General features: G+C 39.0%; 1 protein-coding gene across 5 annotated transcripts; it reads left to right on the forward strand.

Annotated features, from left to right (window-relative positions):
• The first annotated feature begins 5,524 nt into the window (after positions 1 to 5,524).
• On the forward strand, positions 5,525 to 19,379 carry LOC109034266 (alpha-1,6-mannosyl-glycoprotein 2-beta-N-acetylglucosaminyltransferase). 5 transcript variants are annotated; one of them, XM_019047318.2, is made up of 8 exons: positions 5,525 to 5,708; positions 6,724 to 6,944; positions 7,599 to 7,778; positions 10,716 to 10,957; positions 14,096 to 14,241; positions 14,565 to 14,725; positions 17,280 to 17,485; positions 18,237 to 19,379. In XM_019047318.2, the coding sequence occupies exons 1-8, from the start codon at positions 5,540 to 5,542 to the stop codon at positions 18,442 to 18,444; spliced, it is 1,533 nt and encodes a 510-aa protein (XP_018902863.2). In that variant the 5' UTR covers positions 5,525 to 5,539; the 3' UTR covers positions 18,445 to 19,379. The 5 variants fall into 5 exon arrangements, with proteins under 5 accessions (XP_018902863.2, XP_018902862.2, XP_018902859.2 ...); XM_019047317.2 differs by having other exon boundaries at positions 6,751 to 6,944; XM_019047314.2 differs by lacking the exon at positions 5,525 to 5,708 and adding an exon at positions 5,715 to 6,374.
• Positions 19,380 to 19,952: the final 573 nt, after the last annotated feature.

Genomic DNA, 19,952 nt, shown 5'->3' on the forward strand with positions numbered 1-19,952 from the left:
ACGGCGCAGAGATACAACTATACGTACTTGATGAATGTTCATGTTGCGTGCGCAAAATTGAAGGCGCGATGGCGTGAGGGCGTGAACTCCTAATGTTCCGCTCTATGTAGCCAGTGAGATATCGCTCCTGTTCGGGAGAAATATTAAAAAACAAGGTCAGATTACGTCTCTCCTGGCTTCGGCTGTATTGCTCACGTAGCCTTTGAAGCGTCCCTACAAATAAGACAAATGGAAATAAACGAAGTACGGATATAGAGCAAGAGATACAGGAGGCGCGTTGATGACGGCGCAGAGATACAACTATACGTACTTGATGGATGTCCATGTTGCGTGCGCAAAATTGAAGGCGCGATGGCGTGAGGCGTGAACTCCTAATGTTCCGCTCTATGTAGCCAGTGAGATATCGCTCCTGTTCGGGAGAAATATTAAAAAACAAGGTCAGATTACGTCTCTCCTGGCTTCGGCTGTATTGCTCACGTAGCCTTTGAAGCGTCCCTACAAATAAGACAAATGGAAATAAACGAAGTACGGATATAGAGCAAGAGATACAGGAGGCGCGTTGATGACGGCGCAGAGATACAACTATACGTACTTGATGAATGTTCATGTTGCGTGCGCAAAATTGAAGGCGCGATGGCGTGAGGCGTGAACTCCTAATGTTCCGCTCTATGTAGCCAGTGAGATATCGCTCCTGTTCGGGAGAAATATTAAAAAACAAGGTCAGATTACGTCTCTCCTGGCTTCGGCTGTATTGCTCACGTAGCCTTTGAAGCGTCCCTACAAATAAGACAAATGGAAATAAACGAAGTACGGATATAGAGCAAGAGATACAGGAGGCGCGTTGATGACGGCGCAGAGATACAACTATTCGTACTTGATGGATGTCCATGTTGCGTGCGCAAAATTGAAGGCGCGATGGCGTGAGGCGTGAACTCCTAATGTTCCGCTCTATGTAGCCAGTGAGATATCGCTCCTGTTCGGGAGAAATATTAAAAAACAAGGTCAGATTACGTCTCTCCTGGCTTCGGCTGTATTGCTCACGTAGCCTTTGAAGCGTCCCTACAAATAAGACAAATGGAAATAAGCGAAGTACGGATATAGAGCAAGAGATACAGGAGGCGCGTTGATGACGGCGCAGAGATACAACTATACGTACTTGATGAATGTTCATGTTGCGTGCGCAAAATTGAAGGCGCGATGGCGCGCGGCTTGAACTGCCAATGATCCGCTTCATGCTGCCCCGCCGATAAGGACAAGGTATCGCTCGGATTCGAGAGAGTTAGAAAACGAGACCGAAATGCATCTCTCCTATCTTCAGCTGTGTTGATCGACACTCAATTTTTTTGTCAAAATGTATTTACTAAGACATTACAAAACAAGTACATAAAGACACGCCGGAATTTGACGCCTTGGCTATAACATCGGCTGGAAAGTGATACAAATGTATAAACTTAGAATTAGATTGCATTTTGCGGAGTGAAACCAAAAGCATTCCAATGCTGCTAGGATTTTTTTTTTTTTTTTTTTTTTTTAAATCAAGTTATTTTATTACGGTTATTTACAAGGAGGAACTATGGTGGACAGGCCACAGCCCGAAGGCCTTTGATACATACTAAAATGAAACCTATCTGTTTTATTTACATTATTTTTATTTGTTTCCCCCTTGTGTTTAATTCCCTTTATAGAGGTTCTTAATTATAATGTGGGTCTTGAAGTCTCCTCTTACTTCAGATTGTACTATGTTTTCTTGATCGCCTCGGCATCACCATTGATTGGTATTTCTTCGAGGAAAATGCTGCTAGGATTGTGCAACTTACATTTTTGGTAATACCATTAGTGAAATCATGCCAAAAATTAAATTAACAGAGGTAATTTTTTTTCATGAATTTATAGTTTATTAAGAGAGTAAATACTTCTATACGTGGGTAAAGATAATTAAACAACTAGATTCCTAGATCTAAGGCCACTAAAAAGATTAAAGAATATGCTTTCCTTGAAGGAAAAATGCGGATTCGCCCTCCCACTGGGTTATGCTCAAATCAAGCCGGGTTTGAAAGTCCAAATATTATAAAAATTTGCATGGCATGAAATACCTACTTGAAAAAATATTGCCAGGTTGGCTTAATCTTCCTGCTTGATTATGCTTATCAAGAACTGAGTAATAAATAAACGGATAAGATAACTGCCATTTGCGAATACTTACAGTGTACTGAATATTAAATATTAAAAGTTAAATATTTGTAAATACTATTGTCAATATTTTATAACTCAATTATTACAGGGCAAATGCTAAAACTAACAGAATCGTGTTACTAGTGTTAGTTATTATTTATTTTAACACATTAATCGTCAATTTTTTTCTTGTATTGTAAATTTATCGTCAGATCCTTTTTTCACGATGTACGTATTTGCAGTTCTACATCAAAGGCTCGTATGTGCCGGTCCCTTACAACCCGTGGTGCTCGTGTTTTGAGTACACCTCGGGTCAATTTGACCCGGTTACAGGATCTATGAAGGGCCAATGAAAATATCATCAAAATGATCGCACCTTACTCGCCAAAAACATAAGATTCTACAACTGAGCCGGACTAGGCTATTCAGTCAGTGAATTTCAATGAAAGTTATGTTTAATCTCGCAAAATTACGCTCCAATTATTCGGTCACTTCCAAAAGAATGGTAGTCTTTGATGTAGGACTGCAAATGCGTGCATCGTGAAAGAAATAATCCGACATTAAAACAATAAAAGGAAAAAATTGAGTGTCAACACAGCCGAAGATAGGAGAGATGTATTTGGGTCTCGTTTTTGGGCGCTTCTGGGTACCAGATGCGCCCTTTCCAACCGTTCGACTCCCCCGATGTAACATGTACTATACTACATGCCCTTTTGCCTTATGGGTAATGACGCCATTCTGGTACACCCGGGAAAATTGGATTTTTTTCTGCATCTGGTATTCGTAAAAGTTTTCGTGAAATGTTTTGCTTTTAAGCATAACAATCTCGCACGGACGTTTTACCTGGTTAAAGTATTTTAGGGCCTCCTTATGCTTTAAATACTTATATCCGAGGCAGTACTTTCAGATCGATTTGAAAATATTACGAACAGTCACGTGATCTCTTCATTTTAGTGACGTATTACTGTGCTACTTTGTGATTGGTTCATTTTCTTGGCGCAGCATCGACACGTCAGCTGTTTGCGGCATAGACTCTATTAGTGCCACGTCATAGTCGGTATCGATTGTATCGAACTGGATCCAAACAATCAAACATAACCTTACTATTCAATATGAAACTAAAGAATTTCAGAGATAATTCGCCCAGTTTGAGAAAAAAGTTGTGTTAGAGACAGCTCTTTTAATTGCGGAACGTTCCCGCATTGTTAAGTTGACGGGATAAAGCAGTTTCAGAAAGGTGAAAATACCCACGAGGGCCACCATGATTTAGGCCACTCCCATGCCACTCCAGTTTTCTTGGCTTTTGACAGTGAAATTCTGGGAGGGAGGTGTCAAGATGAGGTTATGTTTGATTGTTTGGATCCAGTTCGATACAATCGATACCGACTGTGACGTGGCACTAATAGCGTCTATTGAGCGGAAGGTTTAAGGTTATGTCATGGACCAAGAGAATGAATAGACGCTATTAGTGGCGACGTCATCATAGGGATTCTCCATTATATCGAATTGGATCCAAACAATAACATTGGCATAACCTCTTTCAATGCTACCAGTGCGAAAAAATCGATATATATCGCTTTTCTGTGACGTTGCACTAATAGCGTCTATAAGGACCCCCAACTCCAGTTAGCGGAGACATTAGCGCTGCCTGCGTTCACGCCGTGAATATGGGTCCAGCCAGCGCCGATGTCACCGCCGGCCGGCCGGTCCCTCTCTTCCCCGCGACCCGCGCTTCCCCACCCCATTGCTGAACTCCTCTTCACGCGGCCCCGCTCCCCCGCGACCTGCGCGCCCTACCTCGCGGCGTCGCGACGCCGCTGTCCGCTAGATCGCGTTGACGCACCAGCTTTAGAGGTTCCGCCGCTCTTTCCCGTCGTCTGATTTACACTGAATCCTTTATGTTTCCATTCACCACCGACTAGAATTCATCACAAAATGCTTGTAGAAAGTTTCATGTCTTCGCGGTCGATCTGAAGTTTTGAAAGGTTAGGGTTTTGCGGTAAAAGAATCCCACTTTAAATTCCAGCTTCGTCTGTCTTCGGGTACATAAGTTGGTAGTAATATGCTTTGACAAAGAAGCGCCCTTCAACGCTTGGGCGTTGGAACTGCTTGTTTAACTCTCTGAGCGACACCTTATCGGCAGCATCAAGCGGAGCATTGGGAGTTCACTCCTCACGCTATCGCGCCTTCAATTTCGCGCACGCAACATGGACATCCATCAAGTACGTATAGTTGTATCTCTGCGCCGTCACCAACGCGCCTCCGTTTTTATTTGTTTTATTTGTAGCGTTGCTCGCGTGGTCACGTGGACAACAGAACCGAAGATAGGAGAGACGTAATATAGTTTTGTTTTCTTATTTTCTGCCGAACAAGAACGACACCTGACCAGCAACATAGAGCAGAGTATTACGAGTTCACGCCTCACGCCATCGCGCCTTCAATTTTGTAGATGCCACACGGACATCCATTAAGCACTAATAGTTGTATCTCTACGCCGTCGTGAACGAGCGTCCTTTCCCTTGCTCCCTTTGCTCTTGTTCATATTATGTTGGTTTCTTTATTCTTACTTTCTCTTCTCCCGTGAACTTATGAATTTTCCGAATTTCCTCTAGGTCATAATTTAATTTTTCCTCTTATTTTGCCATCTCTCAAAGGGCGCGTCTTTGGCACTCCAAGGGGGCTTATCTGCCAATGGCAGATTAGCCGAATGGCCAGTAATGGCACTGTATCACGTAGTATTCATGTAAACTTTTCGTTTATAGTTACTAAAATCAATTGATTAAAAGTCTGTAAAAGTGCAAGACGGAATTTTTTGTATTTTTCTTCTTAATAGAATGTAAGTAAATTTCAATGTTGCCTTATTGCGGATTGCAGTTTTATCAGGAAAACCTTGGGCATTTCTCACTGTAATTTTCCTGCTTTTCTCCCTGATCTTATGCGAAAATCAGGAAAAATGTAGGTAATAATTGCAAAGGCACATTCTCCTAAAGAAAAAAAAAAAAAAAAAATCATTTTTGTAACCTTGGAATGGAGTCAAATTCCTTTGTCCGGGAAATGATCTATCTAAATAAGAACAAGAAGGATCTCTTAACTCTCGTATTTTAAGAGTTTTTTTCTACCAACTAGCTTTTTAAAATGTATAAGTTTTCTTTATTGAATTTTTTTTAACAGGCAACCAATACTATGAGGGTAATTTTTACTTGAAAGAATTAGGTCAAAACTGCATATTGATATCCATGACACCTCTTGTCTTAAGATGTTCAAGCAGCCTTCTGGAAAAAATGATACTCACATTCAAGTCTCGATCGAGTGCAACTACAGTAGTATAATCGGCGAATGAGCTCTTTGTTTGCATAAGGATCAAGTGATGACTAAATGGCTATTCAGCGCTAACTACAGTAATGTTCTTTCTACCAGTCAGTCGTGTAGATGTAGGAGGACGAGCAACGAACTTCACAGTGTTGTTTTTATCGAATGGAGTTTTACTATTGTCACGCTGTTAAATTTTTCAAAATTGGATATTTATCTACATGCAGGTACTTGATTACATTCTCGCGATACACGTAAAAGGAATTAAGTGCGTCGAAGATTTTTGGTTTTATTAAAATTTAATACTTTTAATTAGATAGATAATACTTACCGTACAAATCAAACTATATTATTTCATCATTCTTAGCAATAATATGATTTGTGCAGCCGGGCTACTGGCGTGATTAAAAGGCCTTGATTTTGAATTTTTTCTCAGCGCATTGAAAATACTTAATATTTTGAAAGGATCAAAAGAAAGCTTTCATTTTTAATACTTTTAAGAGGAAATTGATTAACTGCATTGCTGTCAAAAAGTCCCAGAGTGAAATTTAGAGTGCTACATTTATTAAAGCAAGAAGGAGACAAATAATGATATGAAGTGAAAAAGTATTGTTTGAAGCAACGTGTTATCATTACTAGAAGCTCTCTGACGCCCAAACGTTTAATTTTTTGTCACAATTCGTTCTGAACACTTGCCGCGCCAATTTTCATGATTATGTGGCTGTCGATAGGAGATAGTCCTTCAATTAGCACGCTAGTTTTAGATTACCTAATTCGCAAGATGGCATGTACCCCTTAGTGAAGTCTACGAATTAAAAAAACCCTCGAGCATTTCGCATCATCAACCTTTTTTGTCGATATCTTCAGAGACCCATGCAGCTGAACAATGAGAGGTAAGTATGCTGTTTACTTCACCTTTTTCTCTCTGTATTTTGACTAAAATTACTCGTACAATCTGTCGTGTAAATTACTTGTGGGCAATATCACACGGGAAATACCACAGTTAATATTTGGCAGGGCAAGCCATATCTGTAAAAACAGCGAATATCGAGCATCTGTCATTTTTAGGGATATAACGATTTTTTATAGAATCCGCGAACCCTCAAGAGTGTCGGTAGCAAGTTTTAGACGTCTGGCAAAATGTTTCATTTACGTTGTTTCTAAACTAAGCTAGAAATTATAGTTCCTATTGCAAAATGTAGTCCAATTTCTTATCTTTTTTTCTTTTCATGAATCTTTAAGTAAAAGGTCGACATATTCGGATTCTAGTTATTTACCGGCTTTCTCGCTGTCATTTATCCACGTGTTTCCGCCCTTTGTTGTTGCCCTCTGTTTGCGTGCTCTTCTTTCTCCTCCATCTCTACTTCTTACACACCGCTAATTTGAAGGCGGGCGATGAAGCGTACCTCACCGGCAATGATGCTGTCCCTTATCCTACCAGCGCTTTCAACATGATCTCACCTGTAAGTAAAAAATTATGATATGAAACAAATTTGAATTAGTCATATTTACAGAGGTTTGAAAGAAAAATACTAGAAAAACTTCGGGCCTTTAAAATCGATTTGTTTCTAAATGCCAGAGTTGCAAAAGTATAATGGAAAGGAAGGAGCCCTTATGAAAATGAACGAAAAAATGTCAACACTCCCCCCCTCCCCCATTAAAAGTCAACGCATTCTAGTGCCAAATTTGTCTGGCTCTATAAAGAAATAATTATTGATTAAAAAACATCGGGCTAAATACTGTATTATACCATTTATTTTGGCTTGTAGCTCGATGTTTTTTGATCAATAATTCAAAACTTTGTAGATTAAACCCCTTTTTTCTGCTCATCACTTTGCCATAATATGCATATTGCCTGAGCCATAGCTGAGCGAATCGAAAAGCAATCGAAAGCAAATGCTCAGATTTTCTTTTGAAGCTGAATATAGCTTTAAAATTTTCTTGCGCTCATTTTGTCTTGAAATTAAATCGAATAAGTCTTTTTTTTGTAACTTTGTTACTAAAAGCTTTAGTTTCCATTTTTCGGAGCGGTTGCTCTGAGGATTTTTCATCTTAATTTTTCCCTCCTCAATTTCGATATTGTTTTCTTCCATGGTGTTTCGTATTTATTTTTTCAGAAACTTCAAAATTACCTGATTGGCACCCTGAGCGATATCAGAACGAACAGTATTCCGCAAGTTCTTATGACTTCCTATGATATACAAGAAAGTATTAAAAAATACAATGAGTTGCAAATTGTAGAGAATCAAAATGTGTTTGGACCGCTTCTCAATGATTCTCTTGTCCTAGTCATTCAGGTGATCACTTTTTTTACAGCAACCCAGGAAGCATGATCAATAAATCATTGCGACTCGATGGATTTATTGAACCAATATTAACGGCCGATGAGAATTTAAGATTTAATGTAATCAGGATAAATTGTGTGGTCTGTTATGTGACCATAGTAGCAGCAATCAGTCCGCACAATTATATTTACGCAAAAAATTAAATTGCCGATTTAACAATTCGATTGCCAAAAAAAGTGTAATGTTTCAATGTAGATTTTTAACAAAAAAATGCTACTTTAACCACCCCCGTGGTTAAATTAGCTTACAATAGTGGTTAATGTATCATTTTTTTGTTGTAAAATCTACGTTGAAACGTTGCTGTCACTTTTTTTAGCAATTGAATCGTTAAATCAGAAATTTAATTTTTTCCGTGTTCGTGCCAGGTCGTTCTCCGCCACCGCCGCACAGTGGATCGAGTTAATCGGAGAGATCGGACATGAATAATTTCAAACTAAAACTGCAATTTTTTACGTTTTATTTGTCACATTTTAAATTCTGAGGAGTGTTTCTAAATTAAAATGTCACGAGAAAACCAATGGAATCAATTTTAAAACCTTAAAGTTTTGTATGAACGGATTAATGAGCTCTTAAAGTTTCAAAATTTTGTCCGACCTCTCTCATTGACTCGATCCGATGTGCGCCGGTCGGTTTGGCGTACAAAAATACTGAACGGGAAGTTCATAAAGGTGATTCGATGGACGCCATCCATATTTTAGGTCAGAACGATATGCGATCCAGTGGCGTAGGAAGGGGGGGCCAGGGGGGGCCTGGCCCCCCCCCCAAAATTGGAAATAGTATCATCTGGCCCCCCCCAGAAATTCTGGATGGTGCAAAAACACCATCTTTAACGGTAAGTCTCTGTCGCCGTGGCCCGTGAGAGGATGCCACTAAACATTCACTAAACATTTATTTCGCAATTTTCACACAAATGAGTGGTTAAAAGTGAGAAAATAAATGGAATAACCTGTTGAATGCAACAATTTCAAAGTATTTTAACCTTAAAATGCATAAAACTGGGTGAATTTTATGCAGAAATTGAAGGAAGATTAACGCCACAAGTGACTCGAGATGCGCTCAAATAGAGTTAAAATTTCAAAAATTTTCCGGGGGAGGCCCCCCGGACCCCCCCCCCTGACCTGGGGGGTATTCCATACCCTCCAGACCCCCATTTTGCTGGGGGGGGCCAGGCCCCCCCCAGCAAAATGGCCTAGCTACGCCTATGGATATATCGCATCGATTGGTTCCATTTTTTCAGCTACTCATCATTATTCTCGAATTTGGAAATTGCAATTCTATTGTCAGGATAGTAAAAAATTCACTTACCAATTTTGAGAAACAAATTCAACGCAATAAGGCGTGGTTTTTTTTAGAGGAAAAATATCGCATTCGAGTGCAGTTTCGATATCAGTATCGAATGCGATATTTTTCCTCTAAAGAAACCATGCCTTCATTACGTTACATTTGTTTCTCAAAAGTAGTAAGTAAATTTTCTAGTCTCCTAACAACAGAATTGCGATTTCAATATTCTAGGAAAATGACGGGTAGCTGAAAAAATGTATCTAATCGATGCGACATATCGCACGTCGTTCCGTCATAAAATATAGCGCCCATCGAATCGCCTTAATTACAGATCGAACACCGAAAAATAATAAGAGCTGTTCAAATGAAAAGGTCGATAGGTTCGATATATCAACGGAAATATTTTCCCTTCTTTCTCTTTGTTTGAAAATGAGCCTCTGATATAATGAACGTATGTTTGCGCACTTATTTGGCTTACTTAAGTCACGAAGTTGATATAACGAACAATAGCGTTTAGTTACCAATCTTGGCTCTTTAAAGTATGATTCAAACATCGAGTGGTAGGCAGGATTATCATACGATTGGCACTTCAGTTGACATGCACGTTCCACGAATACTCGATCGTTTTCACATGAAATCACCGCGGTTTCCACTCACGCAGAAAATACACCGAAATTCTTTCAGGTCATTCCCGTGCTCAAGATAATTAGATATCCGTGTTAGATCATAAAATTCCGCATCTGTAAAGTTAACACAGTGCTACAGATAAAAGAGTTACACATGTCTCACTTTTGGGATATATTGTTCCTAGTTTAGGTATATTGATCCGCTGAGTCCAAAATGACCGCGGTGTTACTGCCAGTTTTCCGGGATAGCCATTAATTTCCGGGATAGCCATTAATTTCCAGGATAGCCATTAATTTCCGCGAAAATGCTGTAAAGAGATACTCCAGCCGCTTTGTATGAAAGTGAGTCTAGAATTTCCAAGTCTTTGGATGGGTCAGATTCTGGTAATTTTTGATCTGTTGAATCCGGAAATGGCCTCACATTTTGTTTTTCCCCGAGATGTCCATGAAAGAAACATAGAACAGAAAAACCATTTTTTCAGTGAAAGCTTTTCGCACTGCTTTTTTGAAGGGGGTAAAAAGTTACTCTACAGGAATTAGTTTTTCTGGAAAACTGGCGAAAATGAAATACACATCTCGCAAACCCTATGGACATAGCTGCTCATTCTAATTCAATTCATTCACGCATAGTCCTTTAATATAAATACTATTCACACGAATCTCTGACATTCTTGAGTTGTACGAAAAAAAAATGGATCGCGTTTAGCAGAGAGGAGCCAAGTTACATCAGCTATTGCCAAATTGAACTGAGAAATTTTTTTTTTACAAGGGAACGTTTGCGCTAATTCCTTTGGAAATTTTAGGGAATTTGCTTCGTACTATGCAGAAAATTCACTCAAAATTTGCGAAAAGAATCCGCATAACCATTTTCATGTAAAAAGTTAAATTGTCCACTTTTTGGCAATAGCTGATGTGGCTTGGTTCCTTTCTGCGTGATGCGGTCCAATTACGACCTATCAAAAACTTTTCAAAATGATTTCAGGTACATAATAGAATACAGTATCTGCGTCACTTGATCACAAGTCTTGCTAAAGCCAAAGACATCGAAAGTGCTCTACTTATCTTCAGCCATGACTATTATGATGCAGAAATTAATGAGCTCGTTCAAACAATTCGCTTTTGCAAATTCATGCAGATATTTTATCCGCACTCCATACAGACACACATGAATGAGTTCCCGGGGGAATCTCCTGGAGACTGTCCTCGAAATATCAATAAAGAACAGTGAGTACCAATCATATTTTATGCAATTGACACACTATGCAGTTAGAATGTTAGCACCCAAGTAGCAGTGATCGCGATAAATAGCGATTTTATTGGTTGATTATCGCGATTATATCGGTGGCAATTTATCGCAATATTATCGAATAAAAAATTGCAATTTATGGCGATTAAATCGCTATGCATCGCAATTTTTCGTTCAATAAAATCGCGATCGATTTTCGTCGATAAAATCGAGATTAAATCGCCATATATCGCAATTTTTGTTGCGATAATATCGCGATAAATTGCCGGACGATAAAATCGCGATTTTATTGCAACAAGAACGAGGACATCGCTCAGATGTTGATGATCTTAGCAATTTTATCGCTGACAAAATCGCAACAAATCGCGATTTTTCCGTTGAAAAATGCTACTTAGGCAGGGCGCAAAAGTCAGTTTTAGGGTGTACTTCAATCAAATTTGAGATGGACCGAAGTTAATCAAAATTTCGTTGACAAACGAGGAACATAACGACGGTGAAACTACCAAACCACGTATCTCGTTTGCGGTGTTTAAAAATCTACGCTCACATTTTATTTTTTTGAAGTAGACCAAATCAATATCATTCCTTGAAATTTTCACGGAATTTTCTCCGCACAAAGAGGAAAAATCACAGAAATTTTCAAGACTGGATGTTAAGTAGTTTTTCATTTAAAAAATAAAGTATGACAGGAAGTCTGCGACGTCGCAAACCGAGATACGTGGTTTGGTAGTTTCACCGTCGATAAGGGGTGTGCTCCTTGGTAACGTTGCTCCGAAGAATTTCACAACGATGGTGAAACTCCTAAACCACGTATTTCGGTTTTCGACGTTGCAGACTTCTTGTCATACTTCATTTCGAAAATAAAAAACTGCTTAAAACTCCATACTTAAAATTTCTTTGATTTTTCTTCCCCATTTGAAGAAAATTCTGTGAAAACTTCAATGAATGATGTTGATTTTTTCTCCTTAAAGGAAATGAGATCGAAGCGGAGATATGGAAACGCTGTAAACGAGATACGTGCTTTTGGGAGTCTCACCATCAATGAGCGTCAGAATGCGTATCAGTGGCGTGGCGTAAATGGCGATATATCGATTGTTATGCCATTTAAACCTGTGGAAAAGGATCGATAAACAGGGTGTTCACAGCGAACACCTTAATGATCGATTCTTTACCATAGGTTTAAATGACAGAACCATCGATACATCGTAATTCACGCCACGTAAGTAATAGACTACATAGGTAACGGCAACCGACGAGCGACCCTAATATAGCTGGTCCATCATTTTTCCCTTAGTCTATCAGAATCACCTGTTCCAACCAATACGATCGCTTAATTTTTCCTTTGTTTCACAAGTCTATTCATTTGTCCATCAATTCCAACAATCAGCCTGCTGGTGTAGATTTCCTGTCTCTGAATAAATATATGGGAGGAGTAAAAACCTTGGCCTGGAAATAACTGAGAGCATCCTTTAGTATGATGATGTATCAAGTTCAGACTCGAATGGAACTTCCTAAGCCCTTTTATCGCGTATTTTAAGAGGGACTTCAGGTCTATAAAACAATTAAATTGTTTGAACCGTGCGCACGACGTTCCATATCGGCTGCATGTGCCATTCTGTTCTTCAAATCGAACTGCGGTTTACGAGACCGAATTTTCAAAATAAGGCGAATTGAAGACCGAGTTCAGAAATGAGGGAGAGGTTCTATTTAACGAACCGAAACTTACATGATACACTTAATACGTGATATCACCCATACGACACGACTTACATCTAGATTAAATTTTGCAACAAAGAGCCACTTTGTCTCTGGCTCTCCCGTAAATACTTAATTCTGCATGGGGAAACCACATAGAGTACATAGAGTCGTAATGTAAATGGGAGAGCTGGCGCCATGTTCTGCTCGACGAATTCCGAGCCCGGTGTGCGCCGAGTTCGGGTCGCTTTTTCGATACATTTTCGATCCAAAATGGCGGTGTGGAATGCGTGGTAATTCCTATCTCCTTTGTTGTTGCTGTTGTTGTCATCGGATGGCCGGGTACCCGTGTATCGCAAACAATCGATTATGTATCGAAAAAGTGACCCGGCGTCACACAGGAGTCTCGGAATTCGGGACATGGAAAATGCTTAAAAGTGGCGCCAGCTCTCCCAATTATATTACGACTCTATTTACTCTATGGGAAACCAATGGCATATGTCGACGGTGTAAGTCGGAAATCACATAACTCAGTTTACGACGTGCTTCCTGTCATAATTTATTTTTTCAACGGAAAACTACTCAACGGCAGTTCTTTAAAACTGCCGTGATTTTCCTTCTCTGAGCGAAGAAAATTCTGCATAAACTTCAAGGGATGATGTCAATTTGTTCTCCTTTAAAAAAATAACATAGAGGCGGAGATTTTCAGACACCGCAAACGAGATATGAGATTGCGGACTTACGCCGTCGATATGTTGTTTCTATAATGAGCCGGAAATAGAGGTTCCTCATTGCAAAATTTGTTCCGTTTATACCAGACTTTTATTCTCTAGTTAATCGCAATCGCTGATGATTTTTGTGGCTCAAGCCAAAAGTTAGATGTCATTAGTTTCATGCAAGTTTATAAAATAAACCTTTGCATTTACCTTTACGTATCGTCCAAAACTCATTTTCCCATTATTTGGCACTTAAGCCCTCTTAAAGATGACCCGTTTCATTGTAAGGTAGGAGGGGAAAAATGATAATTAAAAAATTTTATTGGCTCCTGCGGACTGATAATTGAAATTGATAGACGAAGCGATAGACAAGAAGGTCAGAGGGAGTATGGAGCAATCCTATTGGTTGAAATGTGTGGTCCCTATAGACTAAGGGAGAAGATGATGGACTAACTATCAAATTTCTCGTGGGTCGCCGTTAGTTAGTCTATTACCTACTGTCTTTGTCTATTGTAACCATCTGCTTCCACCAATAAGATCCCTCCATATCCCTTTTGTCTTCTTTGTCTGTAGCTTTGTCTATCAATTTCAATAATCGGCTCCTCATCATAATCAGCTCAATATTTGTGCTTGTCTTTCTGCGTTACTGTCGCATAATAAAATGTTTGCACATTTTGTTTCACGGTAATTCATTTTTGTTTTGAGGGCAATAGCTAATGGATGTACCAATGCTCTACACCCAGATTTGTACGGTCACTACAGGGAGGCCAAAATCACGCAGATCAAACACCATTGGTGGTGGAAGGCGAATCGGGTGTTCAACCAATTGGAGATCACACGCCATCACACTGGTAATAAACAATTGCAATTAGGAACTGCAATTTCTGATACGCAGCCGGAGAGGTGCGAATTTCTTGCGCGGTTGTTTGAAAATCTAAAAAATCAGATAGCACACAAAATTAAATTTCGATAAGCCTTGATATGACCTTCAAATAATGGACTTTTTTACGAGTATTTTACAGTAAAAAAAATTTGCGTATATATACTGAAAGAATTCAATGATAATAATTGGACCGAAATTCGTATTGACTTATATTTCAAAAAATTTAAAATAATATTAGGATGTTCTCTCACAATGAGAGATTGCTTACTCTTTCATTTTTTGTTCATTCAGGTTTGGTATTATTTTTGGAAGAGGATCATTATGTAGCTGAGGATTTTATTCATGTCTTGGGCATTATGGAGAAAACTGCTAGAGCTGAATGCCCTCAGTGCAGTATTTATTCTTTAGGAGCCCCTCCAAAGGCATACAAAAGCTACGAAATTTCGGAAGAGGTACTACTGTATTAATTTCGCTTTCCTTACTGAAAGATTTAGAGTTCGATTTATGGTTCTCCTCTGACTGAATGATGCTGCCATGAGTCTGTTAGACAAGGATTATGGTATCAAAGTGAATCGAACTACATTTTGCAATAGGGAACTACTGTTTCTCTCTCAGTCTTCTCAAGGAACACTTTTCAACCGAAAAATTGCAATATTTTGAAATTAAACTACGCTTTTTTCACAATTTTTGGCGATAAATTCGCTATAGGATCATCAAAATCTGAGCGATTATCCTCGATCCTGTCGCAATCTCTATAAAAATTCTCTATAAATATTCTGTATAAATATATTCGAGCCAATTGAAATTATACCTCAATTTATCAGGACTTTTTGTTAGATGATATTGCAAAGAATCGCCGTCGATATCATCCTGCGTTTATTGCAAAGGATTGTTTCTCATGGAAGAGATGAATTAAGAACGGAAATTTTGAAACACCGCAATGGAGATACGTGGTTTCGCACTTCAGTCGGACCGATACGGACATCCAACAAGCTTAAATAGTTGCATCAAGTCCCCGTCACCGCCGACCAACGCGTTTGTCGATCGAATCAACTACAGGTATTGTGCGTAGGAACTCAAAACGCCTTCAATTTTTCGAATGCAATACGGACATCCGTCGAGGTTGTATAGTTGTATCAAGGCGCCGTAGCAAGCGCGTCCCATTGTTTATCGTTACAGACGAAGTATAAGTTGAGAGAGGCCAGTCATAATGCCTTCAATTTTATGCATACATATTTTTGGGCAAAATGAGAGACGACGTTTCTCCATTTGCGACGTTGCAGACTTCCGTAGAAATTTTATTTTTCTTTCGAGAGACTGGTCAACATAAAACTTAAATTCTCCATGATTTTTCGTATTCGATAGCAGAAGATTTGGTTCAAAATTTAAAGTCGTAAATTTGGATTGTTTCTCATGGAAGAGATGAATTAAGAACGGAAATTTTGAAACACCGCAATGGAGATACGTGGTTTCGCACTTCAGTCGGACCGATACGGACATCCAACAAGCTTAAATAGTTGCATCAAGTCCCCGTCACCGCCGACCAACGCGTTTGTCGATCGAATCAACTACAGGTATTATGCGTAGGAACTCAAAACGCCTTCAATTTTTTGACCGCAATACGGACATCCGTCGAGGTTGTATAGTCGTATCAAGGCGCCGTAGCAAGCGCGTCCCATTGTTTATCGTTACAGACGAAGTATAAGTTGAGAGAGGCCAGTCATAATGCCTTCAATTTTATGCATACATATTTTTGGGCAAAATGAGAGACGACGTTTCTCCATTTGCGACGTTGCAGACTTCCGTAGAAATTTTATTTTTCTTTCGAGAGACTGGTCAACATAAAACTTAAATTCTCCATGATTTTTCGTATTCGATAGCAGAAGATTTGGTTCAAAATTTAAAGTCGTGAAATGCGATGAAATCGCAACTTCTTGCAATTTTCTGTCCGACAGTATAACAATAAATCGACGTAGATGAAATCATCACACACCTTCCGATCAAATCGCATTTTCTTGCAATCACTGCTGCTTGGGTAATGGCATTTATGTTGTTTTCAGACCGAGCGAAATAAAGTATTTCTTTACTGCAAGTATAGTTCAAGCAGGTAAAATGAAAAAAAAAAAAAAACAACAAAACAACCAGGGCCGGATTAAGGGGGTGGCCACATGGGCCGCGGCCCATGGCGGCAAATTTAGGGGCGGCAAATTTTGCAATTTTTTTAAATGTAGGTATAAAAAAATCGGAATCAGAAAAAAAATTATCAATAAGAAAAGGAAACAAAACCTCTTTTTCCTGAGAGTATAGTAATTTTTAATTTTGTCGTTTTTCGGTGATACAAGAGACAGTATCTTTAATTAGTCGAGTTAAGAGAGGAACTAAACACGCAATTTGTCCTGGAGCTCAGCGCAGAGAGGAATGATGACGAGGACTTGAGATGAAAAGAACAAGCCCTCGGCGCGGCGGTCGGCATGTAACACATATTAGCGCCTACAAGACTGCATGAATACTTCACGCATCGCGCTAAACACAGTGCGGTCAGGAGCGGTTGGCGTGAAACGCATAGCGCCTACAAGACTGCAGGAATACTTCACGCATTGCGCCAAACACAGTGCGATCAGCGAGGCGCAGCGGCGGAAGTTAAAATTATTGAACCACATTTATGTTTGTTCTTTCATAATTTTTTGGTTCGTTTCCTATAAATGGAGGACCTTGTCCACACAGAGATAGGTTTACGGAACTTAACTTTCGCGTCAAGTTCCGTGAAATTTTGCAACTTTTGAAATGTATCCAACACGAGCAGGTAAACGCGTCTTATGCACCCCTCTCCCTCCGGCACGTTCACTTGATGGTTTTTATTGATGTTTCAAAGCGAATGAGAAGGGGGCGGCAAAATACAGGCGGCCCATGGGCGGCAAGTAGGTAAATCCGGCCCTGAAAACAACCAATGTAACGGGCTGCATTAATTGAAAATATGTTTTTTTCCTTATTTTTCTTTTTTAAAAGGTAGAGCAGACTTCGCATTTGAGCAATATGGGAATGGCGTTCAACTCTTCTGTATGGCGCAAGATTTACAACTGCTCAAAATCTTTCTGTGAATTTGATGACTACAACTGGGACTTTAGTCTTCAGCATGTTCTTAACAACTGTCTGCGGCGCAGTCTTGAGTCACTTGTCTTGATTTCGCCTAGAGCATTTCATATCGGAGAATGGTAAGTACATTTTTTATGGTTTTCACAAGATGTAACTTGTAGTAACTTGATGTAACAAGATGTAGATTAGTTTACTTCAGAATAGTGCAGGTCTCAGGAATTTCAGGAAATATCATCTGCATGGAGAAAAACATTTCATGCGTGGACCACTAAGGTTTTCAGTTCAGGTAATTGCAGTTTTTAGTTATGCGAACCGAACTTCAATTCAGAATAGTGAAGTTTGTGTTAGCTACATTTTGTAAGACACGCATAGTCGTAACAAGAAAGTTCAAATATCTGAACTGAATTTTGGTTCCTAGCACTAGAAACTTTGGTATCTTGGACCGAAAACTTTAGTGTTCCATTTCATCGGAGGTGCAATCCTTGCGACTGATTTTTATTCCCACTCTGTACAATTTAGAATTTATCAATAAGTACGCGAAAGCAGTGTAAAACCCGCTTTATATCAGTCTTTGATTTCTTATACGTGTTCCATTTGAACAGAGGTACAATCCTTGTAATCAATTTTTTTTATCCAGCCTGTAAAATTTAGAATTTACCAATGTGGGAAAGGGGTGTAAACTCCGTTTATTATTAGTCTTCGATGTCTTATACGTGTTCCATTTGAACAGAGGTACAATCCTTGTCATCAGATTTTTTTATCCAGTTTGTACAATTTAGAATTTACCAAGGTGGAAAAGCGGTGTAAACTCCGTTTAATATTAGTCATTGATCCCACAGTAAAATCATTAATGTATTGGTTCATTTTTAGCGGAGTCCACCATACGAGCGATTGCACGAGTACCAAGGCCGTATCGAAAGTAGAGGAATTCCTTCGGTTGGCGTCGAAGAATTTCTATCCAAAGCACTTAACTATTAAAAAAACAAAGAAGTGGAGGCCCTCATCGATCGGCAACGGTGGTTGGGGGGACATTCGGGATCATGAACTCTGCTTGAATATGACAATTCCGCAGAGGTAGTATCTTCTTTGCGCTCCATTGGGACTAAATAATGAAATTTGGAACTACAATAGCTGGGGCATATGTACTATACTGCCGTGCTTACACTTCTGCCATGTTAAGGAAGAACGCCGTTTGAACATTCCAGAGTTGCCAAATTTCCTCCGATAAAATGTTTATTTTTTAGGAAATTTTTGAGTATTTTACCTTGAAATTTTCAAGGACTTAAGGTGAAATTGCGAACAAAATTATCTTAAAGATTGGAAGAAAAAAATTCATATATTTACCGGGAAATTCATGATTTATCAAAGGAAATTTGGCAACGCCTGAAGGTTCATACGGCGTTTTTCCTAGCACGGCAGTATACAGTTTCCATATGCACACTATGTTTTTTACAGATGAGCCAGAAATTATAGTTCCTATTTGGACCTTATTGTTTAACAGAGAGGGCCACGTCAGCTATTGCCAACTTTAACTGGGCAAATACATTTTTTACGAGAGAACATTTGTGTGGATTCCTTCGAAAATTTTAAGGAATTTGCTTCGTACCATTGAAAAAATCTACTTTTTGCACACAAATCCGCATAACCGTTTTCATGTAAAAAATTAAAGTGCCCAATTAAATTTGGCAATAGCTGATATGGCTTGGTTCCTCTCTGTTTAACACTGTCCAATTCCAATTTGACTTGCTCGTTTGCACCGATTAGAGCTTTGTACATGATCAAAATGAAGCGAAAATGGATGTAGTCAACATTCTGATATCATTCAGTTCCAATGTTTTTAAGAAAATGTTCCGGAATGATGAAAATGACGCAATTTAATGACGGTTGCGTCCGGAGATTGTAAGGTAAATGTGATGATTTTTCTTTAATTTATTTTATCGCTCATTAGACGAGTGTGATTTTATATATATTATGACCTAAATACTCAAAATTATTAAAACCTTTCAAAATAAACTTTCCGCCTTTTTTTTGTGAGTTTTTAAAAAATAATTTCAAATTTTCCTCACCGGGAACGGATAGTATTTTTCAGGCGTGTGTAAGGCAATCGCACTAAAGGGCGGAGATGGAAATTCCGATGACTTCACTCAGATTCTCAATTCAACTGCCCCCCTCTCGACGATCAATATACTACAAATTTTACCTGCTTGAGCATACCAACCGTTTGTGACTTATTGTTAGTGCACAAGAAAATCGAACGAGAATTTAGCAATGCTGCCGTGCAGAGCAAGAACGCCGTATGAACCTTCAGACGTTGCCAAGTTTCCTCTGATAAAAACCTAATTTACTGGAAAAATGTGGAAAATTATTTTCCAAAAATTTCAGGACAATTTGTACGCAATTTAATCGAAAATATCTGAAAATTTCGAAGGAAAATATCCATGGATGTTTTTAAAAATACATATTTATTAAGGGCTATTGGGCAACTCTCAAATGTTCATAGGGCGCTCTTCCTTACACTGAAAAAAAACACATTGGATCTAGGGTCCAGACTCTTAAAAGCACCAACAAGAAAAAATACTCTTGATT

The sequence above is a fragment of the Bemisia tabaci genome, chromosome 9 (genome assembly GCF_918797505.1).
Source record: "Bemisia tabaci chromosome 9, PGI_BMITA_v3".
NCBI classification, from domain to species: domain Eukaryota; kingdom Metazoa; phylum Arthropoda; class Insecta; order Hemiptera; family Aleyrodidae; genus Bemisia; species Bemisia tabaci.

What these genes read in the sequence shown, in the direction of transcription:
- LOC109034266 (XM_019047318.2), top strand. Translation starts at nt 5,540, where the DNA reads ATGACTAAATGGCTATTCAGCGCTAACTACAGTAATGTTCTTTCTACC. An exon ending in GGATATTTATCTACATGCAG is followed by an intron (nt 5,709 to 6,723) that starts GTACTTGATTAC and finishes TGAATCTTTAAG; the next exon opens with TAAAAGGTCGACATATTCGG. An exon ending in CGAAATATCAATAAAGAACA is followed by an intron (nt 10,958 to 14,095) that starts GTGAGTACCAAT and finishes TTTTGTTTTGAG; the next exon opens with GGCAATAGCTAATGGATGTA.